The sequence below is a fragment of the Saccostrea cucullata genome, unplaced genomic scaffold, assembly GCF_032062105.1.
Source record: "Saccostrea cucullata isolate Sc308-1 unplaced genomic scaffold, CSIRO_AGI_Scuc_v1 ctg7982, whole genome shotgun sequence".
NCBI lineage: Eukaryota > Metazoa > Mollusca > Bivalvia > Ostreida > Ostreidae > Saccostrea > Saccostrea cuccullata.
Window position 1 is genome coordinate 25,730 of NW_026931047.1, and position 19,930 is coordinate 45,659.

At 33.1% G+C, this 19,930-nt stretch overlaps 2 protein-coding genes across 3 annotated transcripts; one reads left to right on the forward strand and one right to left on the reverse strand.

The window, feature by feature from the left end:
• The first annotated feature begins 546 nt into the window (after window positions 1–546).
• LOC134231183 (TNF receptor-associated factor 5-like) lies at window positions 547–4,520 on the forward strand. 2 transcript variants are annotated; one of them, XM_062713105.1, is made up of 3 exons: window positions 547–609; window positions 3,344–4,268; window positions 4,456–4,520. In XM_062713105.1, the coding sequence occupies exons 2-3, from the start codon at window positions 3,354–3,356 to the stop codon at window positions 4,510–4,512; spliced, it is 972 nt and encodes a 323-aa protein (XP_062569089.1). In that variant the 5' UTR covers window positions 547–609; window positions 3,344–3,353; the 3' UTR covers window positions 4,513–4,520. The 2 variants fall into 2 exon arrangements, with proteins under 2 accessions (XP_062569089.1, XP_062569090.1); XM_062713106.1 differs by lacking the exon at window positions 547–609 and adding an exon at window positions 1,074–1,142.
• Window positions 4,521–8,180: 3,660 nt separating this feature from the next.
• LOC134231185 (oxidized purine nucleoside triphosphate hydrolase-like) lies at window positions 8,181–11,032 on the reverse strand. The gene is made up of 4 exons (XM_062713107.1): window positions 10,937–11,032; window positions 10,064–10,224; window positions 9,372–9,517; window positions 8,181–8,379 (listed from the first exon to the last, which is right to left on the reverse strand). The coding sequence occupies exons 2-4, from the start codon at window positions 10,213–10,215 to the stop codon at window positions 8,201–8,203; spliced, it is 477 nt and encodes a 158-aa protein (XP_062569091.1). The 5' UTR covers window positions 10,216–10,224; window positions 10,937–11,032; the 3' UTR covers window positions 8,181–8,200.
• Between the last annotated feature and the right edge of the window lie 8,898 nt (window positions 11,033–19,930).

Below are 19,930 nucleotides of genomic sequence, written 5' to 3' on the forward strand. Positions count from 1 at the left end.
TGACCTATATGCTAAAAATAGCTTTTTCGAACTTTATGGCCGCCGGGCGCATAGTGTTTTACAAACACATCTATTAATCTATCAACATATTTTTTTGCTATCGAAATTTACACAATCCACTTTTACAAACTTTTTGACAAATATAGCTATCAATTTAACAACTTCGACAAATACAATTTTGAATGGGTTATCTGAAGTTGGAACCTTCAATAATAGTCCAGTGACTGATGGAGTGTCCAGAAGAGAATATTGATTTCGTATTAATTCCTTGAGCAAATATCAAAACAGAATTATCTCCACTATAAACCCCTGTCACTAGGCATTCCCTATTTGCATAATCACATCTGGTTATTTTATTTAAATCCCCGAATAAAGACCATAGACCAACAAAAATCTCGCTTGATCATCGAGAGTGTCAATGAAAAAGTATGTCATAAATGAAGCTACACTAAGTCACAAAGCGATCTTTGTGTATCTATTGGTAAAACGGATATTTAAAGCACCCTAATCACCGTCAACGCTGTAGAAACCCCCCTCACGCACGGTAACTGCTACCCAATGGAATGGAATTTTTATAGACCAATTTAATTCACCAGCTTTTCTTTTAGGGTAAGTCACTTTTCATTTTTCTTAAGAAATAATTAGCTATTTGGCAAAAGATAGGGATATTAAATTTTTATTAGCTTTTTTAACCATAAGTTTTACATGGCGCATAAAAATATGTGAACTGATATAATTCAATACTGATTGCTCAATTTTCATATTTGAATAAAAATGATTCCATTTAAACTATCCAAATCGATTCCTTTTCCCAGATTTTATATTCAAACCATATCTCGATTTACCTGCAATATTGTGCTTCGGGTATAAAAGTATATATATAAATTGACTTTTTTCAATTATAGACGTGAAACTAAATGAATGAAATAAACCTGACACTCAATAACCCATATACTTCATTATGAAGACCAAAAGTCTCATCTGTTATTCTGAAAACGAGTTAAGCATCATTGAATCAATTATATAGCAAAACCAATCAATTCATTGCCCTAACGTAAGGTTTACTTTATCTTGAATTTCACATTTATTGCTTTATTTGGTAAATGTCGGATCTAGTTTGAATTTGCTCCTTGGATTTCACTGTAAGTATACATGTACCTTTTTTGAAATGAAAAAATATCTGCTATAATATTGAAAAATTAGATAAAAAAAGAGAGTAGTTTTGTTGTTAAAATCAAAACCTAAGTTTTCTTTGAGCTGTTGCTATCATCAATAATGTCACTTTTGAAGATTGAGATTTAGAAAGATATATTTAAGTATTTCAAGGTACAAGTCTACATGCAAATCACAAAGTTTTAAAAGGCTAGAATTGCACGCCTAATCCAATTTATTGAAAATGGGATTTAACATTTCATTTTACACTTTAATTTCTTTAATTTGATAAACGAGTATTATTTTAAGCGTTAATGTGCACAACGAATTAGCAGGTAAAATTACAGGAAATGAAATTTCATAAAAGGAACGTTTATTTTACAATTTCTCCTTTGATTGATACCATAAACCAACCCCCAAGGGTTGCTGATAATCAAAATTTCAATGTTCTTATATCAAGCTCATTAGTAGATTACTTATAAGGTGAATGGCACTATGTCAACAGTGTATAAAGATTGTATTCAAAACTGCACTGGATTATCAAAATTACCCTTGGTCCAATAATGCAAGGTCTTTGTTCAAGTTCACAAAGAACAAGAACATTCACATTGGATATCAGGTATTGAAAACGGTGCATTGTGGTAAGAAAATTATAGCTTTGGCCTCCTGGATCTTACAAATTGAATAAGTGAAAGATGTATTTCTTGATAAACATTTTCATGTTAATTAACACAACAACAATTAAAAATGACACTCGCACAATGCTAGTACTTCGAATACCGAGTCTGAAATCTACGGTAAAAAAAAATTCTCTCACAAATCAATTGAATTATGCCGGGTTCTTCGTTTTATTGATTTTATATGGCAGACACTTCTGTTTTGCTTGGTTACAGGCTCATAAGAATAAACTCTGATTTCAGAAAAGAGGATCAGTTTTGTTTCACAACGAACTTTTGAACACCTGCCTGTGTACCCCTCCCACCTCTCTCTCTCCCTCCCCCCTTCTCTCTCTCAGAGAAATCTAAACGATTTTTTTTAAATTGAGGATCTAAATAAAATTAATGAATGTAACGTTGCAGTGACAACGCCACAGGAAGTCGTGATAACGAAGTTTTGTTCAAGATACGTGCACTCTTGAAATTCCATTAATTTCAAATCAAATCTTTCAAGGTCCCTCAATGGTTTTCCTGATTTTTCAATTGGTTATATAGGCCTAAGTAGTAATATTCTTAGGCCCCACTCAACCTGAGATACATGTATACAATACCTTTTATCTGTAAGAAACTTTCACTATGTCATCAGTGGGCTAATAAGATCAAAGAAATCAACAAAAAGTACCGAATTAACTAGCTTTTTAATATCTACCACTTTCAAAAGTTCTATTCGTTCTGATATTTGAAAAAAAATCGCAAATACATTCTTTTAAAGTTAAAGAAATATTTAAATTCTAGGCTCTTCTTGTACGAGAATTTATCTCGTACAAGTAAACAAGGGGATAGTAAGTCATAATATTTATCCGAGTTGTCAAGCTATATACGTACATTAGGATGGATATCTTCTGTAGATCATTAGTTAAAACATGAACCCATGAAGACAAAGTGTACCCTAAACTTGTTAACTTTGTTGATATTTGCAACCCCCACCTTACCCCTGCTTGAAAAGCTTTCCCATTATACCCATAGAGAGGGGGAATATATTTATTAGTGAGCAACGAAAGATTTTGAACTGTGAATTATAGCTCCTGCATGACCACAAAGTGTATAGTTTCAAGATATTTAAATCTACAATTTAAAAAGTTTTCATACTGATTTGATAAAATGAAGCTCATTGTCCTCAAAATCGATATTAGTTCCTGTGTCAAGTCTGAACTTTTTGTGACCTCTGTCATTACCCCCATGGTATGAAGCTCATACTAGGAACACAATCAAATATTCGGGACGAAAATGATGTTGAGATAAAGTAGTGATTAACAAGATTTGAAAACAAGTTATTCCAACTTTAGTAACCTGAAGATAGATTACTCAGTATGTAACATATACATGTAGACTTTAATTTGACAACCAAACGCAACCCCTTATCCAGTGATGCTTTTCTTCGGTAGAAAAGTACGAAGTTAAGCATAGTTCGACAAACATTTAAGAACATTTTAGTTTCTCAAAGAACTAAAGTTAGAACTTACCTTATTTTGCAGATCTTTCACAATGGGTCTGGAAACCAAATTATTCGAAGGAGATGTGGATGAGTCTTTCATTTGCAAATTGTGTCACAAGGTGTTCCTAAATCCGGTGTCTTCATCTTGTAAACATTTGTTTTGCAACAACTGTATCCAAAAACGTTTCCAGTATGAAACACTGAAACACTGCCCGATTTGCAAGACAAAGTTTACAGACAAGCTCACGCAACCTTCCAATGAGTTCAAGCTTAAGTTATTGCAGCTCAGGATAATGTGTAGCAATAAATGTGGAAAAGTGGTGCTTTTGGGTGAGCTTCCAGATCATGTGAGTGACATGTGTCCCCATACACCCGTCACGTGTCCTTTCTACGGGAAAGGATGTCGAAAAAAGATTCGGAGATGCGACATCAAACGCCATCTAAAAGAGTGTGATTTTCGTGAAGTGGTCTGCGAAGCTTGCGGCTACACTACTATTTTTCGAGATTTGTTTACGCATCAAAGCAGGACAAAGTGTTTAGAGAAGAAACTTAAGCAGCAAATAATTCGTGAGTTTAGACATACAAATAGAGAAGTTCGTCGTCATAAGTCACTTCTAAATAGGCAGCACGTAAAGAGGGACATTTTACTGAGACAAAAAGAGCTTGAACACAGTCGAAATCTCCAGAGCAGTCGCTTGTCATCCAGTAGAAGGTTTGGGTCACTGGAAAGTTTGGCCAATAGCAATACCAGCACAAGCGTGTTCTTAACAGAGAACGTTTTGCAGAAGTGCTTCAAAGGGGGTCAAGGTCAAAGTGGCAGTTCCCTCGTTTCAGATTCCACGTCCGTCGGCAGCCGTGCTCCCCTCCCCTCTAGATCAGGGCATAATGTGTTCGAATGTATGCGGTGTAAAAAGCTTTTCAAACCACAATACAACCATGAAGGTGCCTGTAGATGGCATCAAGGGGTAAGCAAAAAGCACTTCTCTGGAATTATTAGCATGATTAAATCGTCGTTAAAGCTGCATTAAGCTACGTATTTATCTCTCCACTGATATATATTTTAAAGTTCTTACTTATTGAAATTTTCAATTTGAATTAATTTTCATTATTGCAATATATTTTTTTTCTTTTTCATAATTTGATCTCCGACAGCCGGTAAGTATATTTTTTTCTATATGCAATTCAGTACGTTTATGCCCTATGCAGTGACTCTCTTTGCATTTCAACTATGGGTTACTATGCCTAAAATTGAATTTTGATTAATGAATATGTTATGTAAAATGTAAGGAAAAAATCTACTCTGAATATAAATATACGTATTCAAAATACACTAGTACTGATCATTAAATTCCCAGCGTCCATGCAATACAAGCTTTAAATCCAAGGATTTATTTTGATCTTTAATCAAATACAGAAGGTGCAGAAAAGGAGTTTTGCAAGTAATACCGTGGAATTGTATCGATTTTCTATCCGGATATCCTTTTACAGGCGATACAAGCACGAATTCTTCTAAAATAATGTTGATTTATATCTCAAATGTCATGCCTATCATTGGAATGACGTTTCCCCTTTCTTATTCTAGCAATGAAAGTACGAAAAAGATATGTTCATTTTATAAATGTTAGCCTCTCCAAAATCACACATTCATTTATTTTGCATTTGGTCCTATCCAAATACATTAAGAGAGAAGCAGAATTAAAATGTACAAAGTTTTTTTAAAATCATCTGACAGAAAAAAAAAACCTTTGTTATAATACACGTAGGAATAATGCAATAGAGAGTTTTAAAATTAATAAAAGCACTTTCAATCGCAAGATTTAAACAATTTGGACTGCTTGCACCTTCTCCATATATCCGGGATATACCTTGGCCTCAAAAATGGTGCATCTATTACTATAATTGATGAGTCGATAAACGAGGCGATTTACCAAAGAGCCACTTGTGAGATATTGACAGATATGAGTATTTTGTATATTTAACCTTTTCCTTTACAGCAAGAAAAATTATTTTAAATGTCATTTACATTAATTTAACAGGGAGTGCAACATTCACTTGTGTTTAAATAATGTTGTGGTGAACCCAATTCTAGGGGTATTCAAACATAATAACTACGTATCAATACTTATACAAATTCACAAATTAAATGTCTTGATGGCAACGGGTTGTCAATAATTGTGGAGACCTTACAATGTCAATATTTTTCTTTTTTTCATATACATCAACCTGTTGTACCTGCATGTAGATTGTAAGTATATTTATACAAACTTTGATGGTTCAAGTGGGTGTTATAAATCGCAGAAAGTAAACTTTGACTCGGGTGTTTTCAATTTAAGACAAACACGTATACATCAAATCCGAGTGACATTACTTCAATATAGAATAAGCCAAAACTTTCAAAACTAGTGCTTTCAATAGAAAACTTAAAAGGTTTTTTTTTTTTGAAAAACCTGCTGACAATTGAATTAAAAGCTTATTGAAAAAAGCTTAGAAACAGTAATGCTTTAGTAAACTGATCTTCATAAATTACCTGTAAACGAAATGCTTTATTGAAATAAGATTTTTAAACTTTCAGGTCCAAGTATTTGTAAGTAGTGATACCTTACTTCAATTTTTATCCTTTATGTGAAGAGTTTTTTTTTTTTTACTTTATTTAAAGTTTCTGAAGATTTTTCTTTAATAACACGTTTATATAAAGATTCTGTGACAGCAAAACAAGAATTTCAATATTTATGACATTTACTTTTTTATTCTCTTTCATTTCACAACTGATTGATCTCCATCTACGAAAACAGGGTGTAAGTATTTTAACTTTACTTTATCAATGAATCATTCAATCATCTAGTACCTCAAAAATATGTACATGCATTATCCTACATGCAGTTCATAATTTTTCAAATTTTATTTTTCATGCTTTTCAACTACTTGGAATAACAGGGGGTAAGCTAACTTTTATGTTCTTCATGTATAACAGGATTGACATTTTTTATTAATTGTTTATATGTATTCTGTTTGATAATATATTTTGGATTCTTTTTAACTTGCAGACTTGTTATGGATGTGGAAAAGTGGATTATTCTCGAGGCTGTATGTCTGGATTCCACCAAGCTTAGTGTTAGAAGTGGAATAGACTTTATTTATAACTTCCTTAGCATACATTTGTAAATTAGAAACAAAAGAATTTTTTTCCTTTTTTTCAATTCTGACATGTTATTATCATTAGACAGTGAGTAATATAACATTAGTTACTCAACCCAGAAGTATTTCTTTTTTCCCAATTATAAAGAACAAGGTTCACTTATGGCATTTTTTGGCCCTGTAAACTTCTAAAAAATTGAAACTGCTTAGTTTCAGTTGACAATGCATTGAATATCATTTAGACCTTTGGCAAATTGAGAAACTATCAAAAATGACATATGTTTCTTGCTAGTAAAGTAAATGCAGTATGATGTCATGATTGGCATCACTTTCTTCATAACCTGAAAAATGCTACTAAAACAGCGGATTTTTGAAGCTATTTTCCAATATTTCATATAGAGCACAACCTCTGATCTTTAAATTTGTAATGATCAAATGTTAGAACTGTTTCTGAGGATTCCAAGACACGTTTCATTTTTTGGATCAAGGATTGTGCTCACATTATTTTTTATCTCTGAAAGTACTCGACTATACCAGTTTTTCTTAAAAATGCAATTACAAGAACATTGAAATTTCATAGAGCATGTTTTCCTATAATGTTTCCAGAGAAAATTTTTAACTGGAAATGAAAGCAGTCTCTACTTTATCTTGATGTTTGAAATAGAACATAGAATGTTAGTCCATAAATTGGTATTTCTATAGGGCCATTTTAAGCATGAAGTGATCCTAGCTCTTTCTATGCATTTCTAATTTTGTAAAGTATGCGTTCTTTTCAAACACAAGCAAAATTTTCCTCCCTGCAAGGTGAAGCAAATAGTTTATCTGTTTGATAATAATGACATACTTGTTTTACATGTACGAATTGTACTGCTAAGAAATCCCAGCTAATGACTCAAAGACACTTTATTTATTACAATGTCAATATACCATATCCAGAATTTTAAAATGGAGAAAACACATCTTTTTAAACTTCATTAGTTTACCATAAGAAAGCAGTATTAAAACATTGCAATAGGTTCATCAAAGTTGTAAATCAACAATAGGTCACCCACTTAAAACCTACATTCAATAGCTGTATCAAACAAAATAAACAGCAAATGAACAATTTGGAAATTGTGATTTAATAAGATACTTAGCTTTTCAATTGCTAAGGGTAACAAATTATTTTGATTCAAAAAACATGATTTAATGTTGCACCTTTAGAATGGAGTTGCATGGCATTTACTCAATTAAGTTATAGTGGTAGAGGTACCAGCATGTTCAGGAATCAAATACCAGTTATTAAAAGATGACTGCAAATATTATTTTACAAGATTTATTATCATACATGATACATATAATGAGATGAATACCATTCATACCAAAGTTACTTCACTATTTTATAAAAGAACAGTTTGTCTCCCATTTACCCTCTATATTGAGATCACATGTACAACAAAACGTATCCAATTAAACCTTGTATGACATACAATGTATATGAAATTCTTCATTGTGTTAATGTTTGAATTGCTGCTTTGCAATATACCACAGTAGTAGTTTTTTAATATAAAAATTGCAAAAACAGGAGGAAAACCACATTTTAAAACAAAGTAACAGGTTTTTTTTTCTCTACAAAGCATGATATAAAAATGTCCACTAATATAAGACTATACTTTTATCTACATAAGTAATACCATAACATAGGTAAAACAACTGAGTCCGAGCAGAGTTCTCTAACTAAAATTTGTTTTAAAAAAAATTTCATCACACACGTATACTCCAACTAAGTTGGCAGTTCATCCACTTCATCAAGTGTATAATTGAGAAATTTATCGTGTCCTTCAAAAAGAAAATATCCTCGGAATTTTGTCCCGCTTAAAAACAGTGGAAACCAGAGGATGTCGTCTGGCCACATAGTGTCAAAAGGAATGTCCTCAACATTAAACCACTTAGGCCTCATCTCTGAAGAACACCAAAGGAAAAATAAAATTCCAGAATGTTTAAAATGGAGAAAACACAAGTCTTTAACTTCATTACTTTACCATATATGTCAGAAGGTGATGATTTTCTATAAAATTAAGCATTTTCAGTAATATTTCAATTCCCACTCTGGGACCTAAAACCTTCAGTAGAGAATCATAATTTGAGCACTAATTGTTCATCGTTATCAAGGGAAAAAAAATCCTGCTGTGCATCTTATTATAAGCAGTAAAAGATTTTTGAGAAAAGAAGACTTAGTCCAAACCAAGGACCTAGACCCTGTTTGCAAATTAGTCATGGATTTCACAAAAGGGTGGGGGGCTCATTTGCTCATTCTCATAAATACACTTTATCAGTTAAAATGTTTGCTTGCTAGTTTTCCAGAAAAAAAGGAAGGTTTCAAAGATGCTTGTGCAATTATTAATATCAGTAATGAACTTGAAGGGCACATTAAGATTTTTTTATATTAAAAAGGCACATAAATGTTAAAAATTTCACAATTTCGTTGGGATAGATGCATTTTACCCAATTAGGATTCATGTGCACTAGTTTCACAGACGAACCTTGCTTACTCTTAAATTTGTGAATGATAGCAAAAGGTCATCTAAATGAATCAGGTGACCTTAAAATTTGATCCAAATAAATTCCTTCCCTCTTCAGATTAAAACATTGGTTTTAAAATTTGCATCAAGTAAATTTATTCCTTCTTGAGTTTAAACCTTGGCCAGTAAAAGATAATATAATTTACCTTAGATATTTCAAACACAGATATCTTAAATACTACGGATTTGTAAAAGTGATTTTGAAGTCCCAACCACTTTTTCTTTAAGAATTTTACCCTCGATACCTCGAATCCCAGGAAGTTTTAACTTTCTAGGTCCTATCAAGTTTAAGGGAACAAAATTTTGCTTTACTTCCCTAGCACATCTTCAATTGCATATTTTAAAAAAACATTCAGTCAAATCATTGCATACCTGGGCTTTCTGTTGGTTCTCCCTCAAATTCAGTTGAAGTGAAAATGTGGACTTCTAATATTTGTGGATCACCAACAAATTCAAAATCAATTGTTCCAATCTTTGTCAAACTGTCTGATTTCAGACTTGATTCTTCAAAAAGTTCTCTTAAAGAAATAAAAGTAATGCTTGTAAAATATGTGTGTCTTCTTAGATTTTTCCAGAAATCAGCAACACTTCCTACATCAACTTTAGCTGCAGATCTGTAGCGTTATGGCTTTATATACCAGTATTTGTCTTTGACTATAATGCTACAGATCCAATAATGCAAAAAAGGTGCAATTTTTGAATGTAAGGTCGAATTTCAATCTTACGTTTTCCTTACGTCTGCTTCGAATTGTACCTGCCCATTTCATTGTCTATCATTGAATGATTTGATTGTAACAGATAGAAATGACGTAAGCTGCATATTTCTAATATTGCCAGTTAATGTTCCACCATCTTATCTAAAACCATAATGATACAGATCTGCAGCTACATCACTTATGCAAAGTTTTTCTTACACAAAAATGGATCAATTTTTTTTATAATGGTAAAGGGAAAAATTACAAAAAAAACATTCACTGGTAAACCCTCAATTCAAAGGAACTGTTTCTAAAAAAGTTACACACGCAAATGCTGTAAACAAACAAAAAACAAACACTGATTCCTACCTTTTTGCAGCCTCTAAAATGGTTTCTCCTTTCTCCACCTTTCCCCCAAATCCATTCCATCTTCCTTTACCAAACCCTCTTTTCTTCATTCCCAGCAGAACTTGACTGGGTCTGGTAAGGAGAACCAGGGTAAGGAGCTTCTTTAAAACCATGAGGAATATCTGAGTAAACCAATAGATTTATCATATAGATAGTTTTTAATATGGATCTGTAGTTCTCTGCTTTATCTGTCCAAATTTTCTCAGACAGAAAGCTACAGTTCTGCAACTAACAAATTATCTGCATGTGAGCTGTTTATCAGTATAGAATAGAATTTATTACCAAAGTACTTATAGTAGGGCCCATTGACCATAAGCATTTAACATACATAATTACAATTAAACATATGATAATGTAATAGACAGAATACAACATATGAGCAATATTTTACCATTAAGTATACATGTATACTAGTATATATTGGTGGCATTTTTAAGTTTCATATGTAGACATGGGTTGTTGTGCAAAACATATGTGCATTTATATTTTTATTATTTTTAAATATACACATATAATTGATCATGTGGATGTTTCTATAATTTTACAACTCTTTAAGTCCTGTTTTGACCAAGACACATTTAATATTGACCGGATTCTTTATTTGTTGTAGAACACTGATAGCCCAGTTATTGAACTGCCAACCTCGTGCCATGCTTGCTAGTGCTACATCCGAAAATACTCGGTCTACTGTATAGAAAATGTCCGAGTAAATTCGAAATCAGCAATATCGCAACGTCAAAAAGATAGTTCTTCTTTAATCAGCCCAATACCTTTACACGTGAGACAAAAATGGATAATGATATCAATGAAATCTGATGAAATAGAAATATATACCTTATTTTCGTCTGTTGTTTACAATTTTCCCGCAAATTTCGTTTTCCCTTCATTGAAGAGTTCAAGATCAATCGGAACACCTCTGTCTTTTTTTAGTTTCAAGACAGACAGAGTTGTCCCGCTTTGCACAGTGTGACTCGGTTGCATTTACCGGTTGATCATGTTGATCATCGAGATGACAATAATTAAAAAAGGCCATTCTTACAAAAGAATTTACTTAGAAGCATGAGTAAGAGACCTACCCACGAAATTTTTGTTTTGTCAATGACTCTAAATTTGTGCATTATTAAATAATTCAGCTATATATTTTTTCAATTTTTTTTCAAAGCAGACTGGCAGGAATTAATCTCTCATTATCAAGAATATATATATATATATATATATATATATATATATATATATATATATATATATATATATATATATATATATATATATATATATATATATATATATATATATATATATATATATATATATACGTATTGACATTTTTATATTTTATGTATGTCAGATGTAATCATAAGCACATAATTTTGAAAGGGGTTTAACTTTATAATACACCTTTTCTGAACCTATCTTTTACAGTTAAAAGCAAATGCTACAATAATTTCACGGGCACCTGCCGTTACCTTTTTTTCTTTTAAAAATAAATACACCCCTAGGCTACCTAACATATTATAAGGTAGGGGTGTATACATTTTTCATTAAAAGTAAAATAAGTAACGCCAGGTGCCTGTGAATAATTAAAAAAAAATAAGTAACGTCAAGTGCCTGTGAATAATTTAAATTGATCATTCAAAGCCTGTCGAACCCCCATATTTTTCCCCATTACAACAGAGTAAAAAATTCCACATATTGATATATTTTTAAAAATCATGTAAATAGTTTAACCCTCAACCTCCCCACAGGATTGGGGGGGGGTATTAATATGAGAGATATTACAGAGTTATAGGGGGATAAATCCATCCAGGTTCCATTATACTAACGGGAGCCTGTTTTTGGACTCGGTGAGAACTCAAGTTTAATTGCATGACAAAGAAAGTTTAATTCAATGTTAAGCATTAATTTTAATTGAGAATGCATCATGCATATATAAATAACGATGAGATGGAACATCTTTTTTATGCACCGGGATTGAGAGATTCCGGTGGTACAATGTAGATTGTTTTCGTCCTGTCTGTCTGTCTATCTGTTACCTAGCCCATATAACTATTGCCCTATCAAGTGTAATTAGGCTTTTTATATTTGACGCGAGTGTTCATTATGACAAGACCTTTCCATTGGTACAGAACTTTTATGCGCCCGTATTGATAAATCCGGGGCGTACTGTGAAATCACATATTTTCGAGGAGACAAACTTTCGAGGTTTGCGGAAATAATATTGGTTCGTGGGGATTTAATTTCGTGGTAGGAGTATGTTTAGTAATAATGCATATAGAATGTAAATTTTCTGATGGTCAAGAATTCGTGGGTCTCTCCATGCCTCGAAAACAACGAAAATTAACCCCCACGAAAATTAGTGATTTCACAGTATATTGTTTTTGTCCTGTCTGTCTGTCAACAAACTTTATCCTTCGTCATAACTTTTGAACCATGAAAGATGGAAACTTCATATTTAGTATGCATTCTCCATTAATAAAGTTCTTTCAAATGACAACAAGATCAATGACATTGTGTCCTTGACTGTGACCTATATGCTAAAATTAGCTTTTTCTGCAAACTTTAACCTTCACCGTAACTTTTGAACCATGAAAGATCAAGACTTCATGTTTGGTATGCATACTCTACTAATCAAGCTCTTTCCAATAACACCGATGTCAATGACCTTGTGACCTTGACAGTGACCTTTATGCTGAAAATAGCTTTTTTTGTCTTCAAACTTTAACCTTTGTCATAACTTTTGAACTAATAAAGATAGAAACTTCATATTTGGTATGCATACTCCACTCATTAAGCCTTTTAAACGACACCAAGGTCAATGACCTTGTGACCTTGACTGTGACCTATCTGCTGAAAATAGCTAATTTTTTTAATCTTCGTTGCCACCGGGCACATAGTTTTTCACAAATTCATCTTGTTTTATCATGTGACTTCACTGTGAGTTTTGACCTACATTTGAAAAACTTCAGAATTGTGTTATATTTCCATCGGGGACATTAAGTATTTTACAAACAAAATCTTGTTTGTTTTTTTAACTTCGATAGTCATGCTTTAATATCAGCAAAAACTAGTGTATTTTAGTTGCACATTGAGCATAGCATGAAAATATATATACAAAGCAAAGTCTATACAGCATTTTTATTTAAAAATGCATTCAGTTCCATTTGATGTTAATTGTGGTGGTGATATTTTGCAAGTTACTGTAAGGAACACATGAAATATGGATTCAAGCTTCAAAATTCATTAAAACAATACAAATCAGGAGCAGAGCATATATCCATATTTAAGGTCAGATGAATTTATTTGTTAATGAACTCAGCACCATCCATTGAATTCTATGAGTTTAGCTAGTTCATAGCATGTCCAATATTTTATTTATAACCACATACTCAGCAAGGTCCATTGAATTCCATGAGTTGAGCTCTTTAGTGTGTCCGTCACTTTGTAGATAACAATGTACTCAGCATGGTCCAATAACCACAAATTAAACATTGTTATTGTACATTTTTTTGTGAGTTTATCTATTTAATGTGTCCATCACTTTGTTAACAATAATGTACGTTGAGCATGGTCCAATTGATTCTCTGAGTTTAGCTAATAAAGTGTCCATCACTTTATTGATAACAATGTACTCAGTATGGTCCATTGAATTCTGTGACTTAAGTCTATGTGTTTGATCACTTTGTTAATAAGAACTCATCAGCACTGTCCATTGAACTCTAAGTTTAGCTACTGAGTATCTATTGTGTCCAATTTGAAGAAAAGGATGTAAAAAGTTCTGATGAGTCCTGACTTTTTAGTTTCTTCATTACGACTACATCAGGCTGCATCCAAACCTTACTCTGTGCACTATTGTTGAAGCTTATTTGTCTTCAGACAATATATTGATGGCAGTCTATCTGTAAAGAAAAAAATCATGAGGGATTAACAAAAATATTTATAAAGAGCTCGGTTCACTTTTAAAATGCATAATATGACCCTGGACTTATATCAATCAATTAAAAAGTATCACCCTTTTTCTCCATTTCATATATCAAAATAAAGTAGACACTTGGTGCTTTCATTTCCTGGAAGAAAATTTCTTTTTTAAAAATAAAGATATTGGAAAACAAGCTTTGAGAAATTGCCATGTTCTTAAAATTTGCAGAAAATATGCTTATTTGACTACCTTCAGCAAAGAATTAAAATATGAGCACAGCCAACGATAAAAAAATAAAACTGTTTTTTGATCCTCAGAAACAAATCTTTCATTGTGTATTAGCATATTTTGGATCAGAGGTTGTGCTCTATATGAATAAGGCCCAAAGTGGTTCTTGCTCTTTTATTATATAAATGAAAGAGCTTTTAAACATATTTTCACACAGTAGAATGGAGTTTATAGAGCTTGTATCTTAGGCCATCTTTAAAAAATTGTTAGTTTCCCTCTCCTGATTGGTCTGAAAATATTGGGGCGGTAGATAGGTGAGACATTTTTTTTCTCAGAAAATTTCAATTTCAAAGCTATTTTTTTATTCTATGTCCAGAGTACAAAAAAATTAATATGCTTCTTGAAGGTTAAAAAGTTTTGAGTTGGGTTTTTTTTACATGTAGCTAGTCGGTTGGGAGAGAACAACCAAAACAATTTTTCAAAGATGGCATTACCTTTATGTTCAGGTTCTAGTTGATTTCTTTGGAGTCTTTCTAAATCATGGCGAGCTGCTTTTGGAAACAGGATCAATGCCAGCATAAACCCCTACCTCTTAACAGAAAAAGACACTATAGGAGTCCCAAGAAATCAGAGTAATAAAATCTATTCTAATTCACATAATGAAAAACCTTGAGCTTGACAACTTTCTTACCATCAATTTAGGGTACACAGTAAGAAGTCCGTACTCTCTGAGGTCTTGTTGACAATTTGAGGTCAGTCTCATCTGCCTGTAATCAAAGAAAATCCAAAGATCATTAAAAATGATGGAGAAGACCTTGTGCCAAAATGTTCACCTTGACCTTGGTATCAGAAGAAAAAAATCTTAATTCAAATTTTCGCTTAGCCCCAAGGGATCACAATGTAACATAATTTGAATCAATGCATCTTTGGGATGCTTCAGTTTTATTGCCAGTAACATGGACCCATGATTTGAACAAACTTCAATAACAAGTACAGGGAAAAATTTGAAAATTGCCGAAAAGATCATTTTACTCACTCCTTAATCAGATAGTAGCTGCAGGACAAAGCTTGGCAATGGACTCTTCTTCTTCTCTTGGTCAGCACTGGTCTTTTCCCTCTTCCTTTGTCAAAGTCCTTCAAAATACATAATGGAGAGAAGATAAGCGATAATTCAATGCAATGTAAAAATCACAAAATTTCAAGTGAATGTTAAAAAAATTATTTAACACTTCATACAAGACTCTTCGATGAAAATAGTGGGTCCTGATGATGTTCATTAGGTAAAAAATAATTAAGAAGCAAAGCCTAAATCTTACTGTGCATTCTTCTCGTGACTGTAGTGGAATGGGAGAGGGACTCCTCCTTCCTAAGAATTCCGGATCACTTGTTATCTTCCCCTGATATAAAAGATAAAGCAGAGACATCAGAGGGGGAACCCTTGCACTTCATATCAAGTGAAAAGCTTTTACAACAAGCTTGTTACTTACCACTTTAGAAAATGTTGCCTGTAAAATGCAGACAGGAAAAGGACTCTTCTTTTATTAATTGGTCTCGGTCCTCTATTGTAATCCTGTCAATTGAATTTCAAGAGGTTTAAGCTTAGTACAGCCAACATAAATTGGCAAGCAGAGAGATAGGAAAGGGTGCAAGAAGTAAAGTTTGATCTTACCATGCTTTCACATGAAACAGTTCAATATGGAGAGGGCTCCTCACTTCAGGATCCTGGTCAGCCTTAACTTTCTTCTGCTTAAATAGAGAAAACAGGGACACCAAAGGGGGTCACTTGCACTTTATATTAAGTGAGAAGATTCAGTACACTAGCAACCAATGGGCAATATGCTTGCCTGAGCACATTGGCTACTAAAAGCACACAGCAGTTCAGTATTGCAAAGTTTAAATAAAGAAGGAGGAGGGCAGAAGGGGGGGGGTACTTGAATTTTAAACCACCTGAGGATGTTTTCATATCAATTACATGTACAATGATTTAGCTGTGCTAGAACAGATTTTTGAAGGTTTTTTCATAGATTCCTTTGTAAAAATTTCATCCACACTGTGGCCCCTCCCTACACCCTCGGACCAAGATTTCAACAAATGTGAATACACAATACGTAAGGATGCTTCCCTAATAATATAACTTAACATGGCTTCTCTTGAGAACATTTTTTCTTTATATTCCTATGTAATTTTTTATCCCCTAACCCTATCATGGGAGTTATTATTTGAACAAACTTAAATGTACACAATCTGAAGATGCTACCAAAAACATGACCAGTCATGACATTGTTGTTCTTGAGAAGATTTTTAAAGCTTTTTTTCCAATTAATTCCAATGTAAAACTTGGACTGTCCACTCGTGGCCCCATGCAACCTTCCCCTGGGGTCATGATTTGAACAAATTGAAGTCTTCATTACCCAAGGATGATTCCATATCAATTTGACTTATTGTAACTATGTTAATTGTTCTTGAGAAAAAAAAATTCAATTTTTTTTTGATGTTCCTTTGTATAATTTTGATCACCCATTCTGGCCCCACCCTATTATGGGGGTCTTGATTTGAATAATTTTGATATACTGTAAATCACTTTTTATTCATGAGAACTTTATTTTCGCGTAATTACGCGAGACAATGAGCTCGCAAAAATTTCATTCTCGCGTATAAAAGTACTCCTTATGATTATATAGAGGAATAACAACAGTTCGTGAAAATTATGTCTCGCTAATAAAGAGTCAATAACTATCTCACGAAAATAAGGTGTCGCGAAAATTTAGTGATCTACAGTACACTACCTGCAAATGATTCTACAAGTGTCAGGTTTCTTGTCCTTATAGTGGTTCTGTCTTTATCATGTCAGTCTTTGACTACAATCATTCCTTTGACCTAGACCTCTCTTTTCTTAAATAAGTGTTAAGTACAGTTTTCAATAAATCATTCAAGATATTTTTATTAAACCTAATAGGCTGATACAAATCAGTGAGCTCAAATTTTCAATACCCTAAAAACTTATCACCTGGCACTTTCCTGTGACCTTGACCTCCCTTCTCTTTATTTTGCCTTAGTTTTAAAGAAACAATTTAAGATATTTTTATATATGCAACACTTGTACAATATTTAGTGAAAATTTTTTACTTATGTCCAATTTCTTAGATATGAGTTTCAATTTTAAAGAAAATGTTTAAGATATTCTCATCAAACTTCACAAACTAGTACAATTTTTTGTGCCGCATTAGTTATATACAATGGGGGGCATTCATGTCTAAAAAATACACCTCTTGATGTCACTAATTTCTCACTTATTTGAACAATGTAATAACCTTTCCTTTAAAGAGGGTGTGAGCCTTCAGTTGAATAAACTTGAATCCTATTTACCCAAGGATACTATGTGCTGAGTTTTGTTTCATTTGGCCCAGTAGTTTTAAAGAACTGAAGAATATGAAAATGTGAAATTTTAAAACGATGATAAAGACAGACAATGGACAAATGTTTACTTCTTTTTAAAATATTGAGCACTTAAGCTTATATCGAGTTTCTTGCTTAATGTGCGTTGTGATCAGTTTTCTTTCCTAGATAAGATGCTTTTGAGACTCATCTTCCTGTGCGCCCTTGCGAACTTAGCCTGGGACCGAATGGTGCCCAGCATCCATCTGCTTCCACGTGGAGGCATCGCATAGGACTTGTTGTGGAGAGGCTATGTACTGGCAGGGGAAGACGTAAAAATTCCTTCCCTTTTCACATTGCTGCTAGCCAGCGGTGATGGCTGAAAGCGAGAGGTGACAAGCACACAGACACTAACACCAACACACTAGACGCGTCACACAACATTTAGCAGACGTTAGTAGTTTTAGTAGCTTGTTACTTGTGCAGGGTTCTCCATCGCTTGAAATTATACTGTGTTGCAGAGATTACGCAAAGCACTAAAATTTCACGGTATTTTCGCGATCAAATTCGCAACTGAATCTCTAATCATTATAATTACTTCAGAATACATGCACACACTTTAAAAAAAAAATGTGAAATGCAGAGGAAATTCTGGTTGATAAATTTGAACTACTTACCATTTTTAACGCAAATTTGTGGTAATTTTTTCATCACTTTTTTTTTATCAAATTAGCAAATTGCAAAAAACGAATCTTCAGAATAGTATAATACTTTTAAAAGTTCCTTGAAAATTTAAATTATTATTTATGTCAAGTAAATGATTTCCGTATGGAGTTAAATGTTTGATTTACAGTGCCAACATAATTTTAGAGCCATGGCTCTATACTATATACAGAAAATGTACTTTAATTGCAACTACTAGTACCTGAATTAACTGTTAAATGAAAGTATGAAAACCAATTATTTGTATTTCATCCTTCATGTACTGTAATATCTGGCGAGGGTCTAGGAAATAATTGATTAGGCAAGGTGAAACCGTAATTAAGTGCTCTAGATACCTTTTAGAATTGAAAGACGGTAGAATTGTTTGATTATTTATGTTTTAGATAGAGAGAATTTGTATTTTTCGATTTTCTTATTATCACATATCTTACTGTGTCAGCAAAATTTTTAATGTGTCGCTTAGATAAAATATGAATCTTTACTGTGTCGGAGAACATTTTACTGTTCATGACCAACATAGTAAGACAGCTCATGGAGAACCCTGCTTGTTAGGGTGTTAATCATGCAAACCTATATCCACCACAAGCACTTATCATGCACTAACTAACAAATACCTTAATTACAATAATAACCTACACTCCTAAAGAACTCTAAGCTGTCTAATAACTAAAGCCAACTAACTAACTCAAACTACAACACAACTGCACCTAATGGAAACACTATACAAACCAAACAAATCACTAAGAAACACCTAAGTTACACTACTTACAACTACTATACATCCCTTACCTTCTGAATGCAGCAGGAAACACTCCAGACTGACTGTCAGAGGTGGCCATCTCTGCTTCCTGTAAATTCAAAGTCAAGAGGTCAAAGCCAACATCAATTGGAAAGCCAAAATATTAGCAAAAGGTGCAAATAGATCAAGTATGAATCTTACCCCTACTTTCCCCTCATAAATGCTGTTAAATGGGAGAGGGACTGCTCCTTACTTCAGGATCCTGGTCAGCCTCAAATTTCTTCTGCTTAAATAGAGAAAACAAACACATCAAAGGGGAATCACTCTCATTCCCTCATCTTCCCAAGTCAAGAGTTTCTGATCCGCTCCGCTCCACATAAACCCTTGACCGAATAGGCTAAGTTTGACGGGGTTGGAAATGCGTTCTCTGAATGGCCTCATGCAAGTTTTCATGAACCAATCAAAATCATTGTTTTATTTAAACTGAAAATACATAGTAAACAGAAAAACACGTCAGTTTTAGTCCCAAGGATAACATATTTTTCATTAGATAGCCCTTTTAAAGGTTTGTCTCAGTTTTGTAGTTGAGTTATATTGAATTCATTACCGACTACCAATATTATCTCGAATTCGCTGTTCAATTCGTTTACTCTGATTGGCTAATAGCAGAGGTCAGGAGAGTTCAAAATATGTAATCTCACTAGATGGCGTGACAGCAAACCCCGTCAAACTTAGCCTATTCGGTCAAGGGTTTATGTGGAGCGGAGCGGATCAGAAACTCTTGACTTGGGAAGATGTCATTCCCTAAAACTGGCACAATGTTAGTAAAACTTCAAAACAATGCAAC

Excerpts from the sequence above, each read along its gene's own strand:
- LOC134231183 (XM_062713105.1), top strand. The coding sequence starts at position 3,354 with ATGGGTCTGGAAACCAAATTATTCGAAGGAGATGTGGATGAGTCTTTC. Across the intron at positions 4,269-4,455 it reads CCTGTAGATGGCATCAAGGG|CCGGTAAGTATATTTTTTTC; the intron begins GTAAGCAAAAAG and ends GATCTCCGACAG.
- LOC134231185 (XM_062713107.1), bottom strand. The coding sequence starts at position 10,215 with ATGGTTTTAAAGAAGCTCCTTACCCTGGTTCTCCTTACCAGACCCAGT. Across the intron at positions 9,518-10,063 it reads ATTTTAGAGGCTGCAAAAAG|AGAACTTTTTGAAGAATCAA; the intron begins GTAGGAATCAGT and ends TATTTCTTTAAG. Across the intron at positions 8,380-9,371 it reads AGAACCAACAGAAAGCCCAG|AGATGAGGCCTAAGTGGTTT; the intron begins GTATGCAATGAT and ends GGTGTTCTTCAG.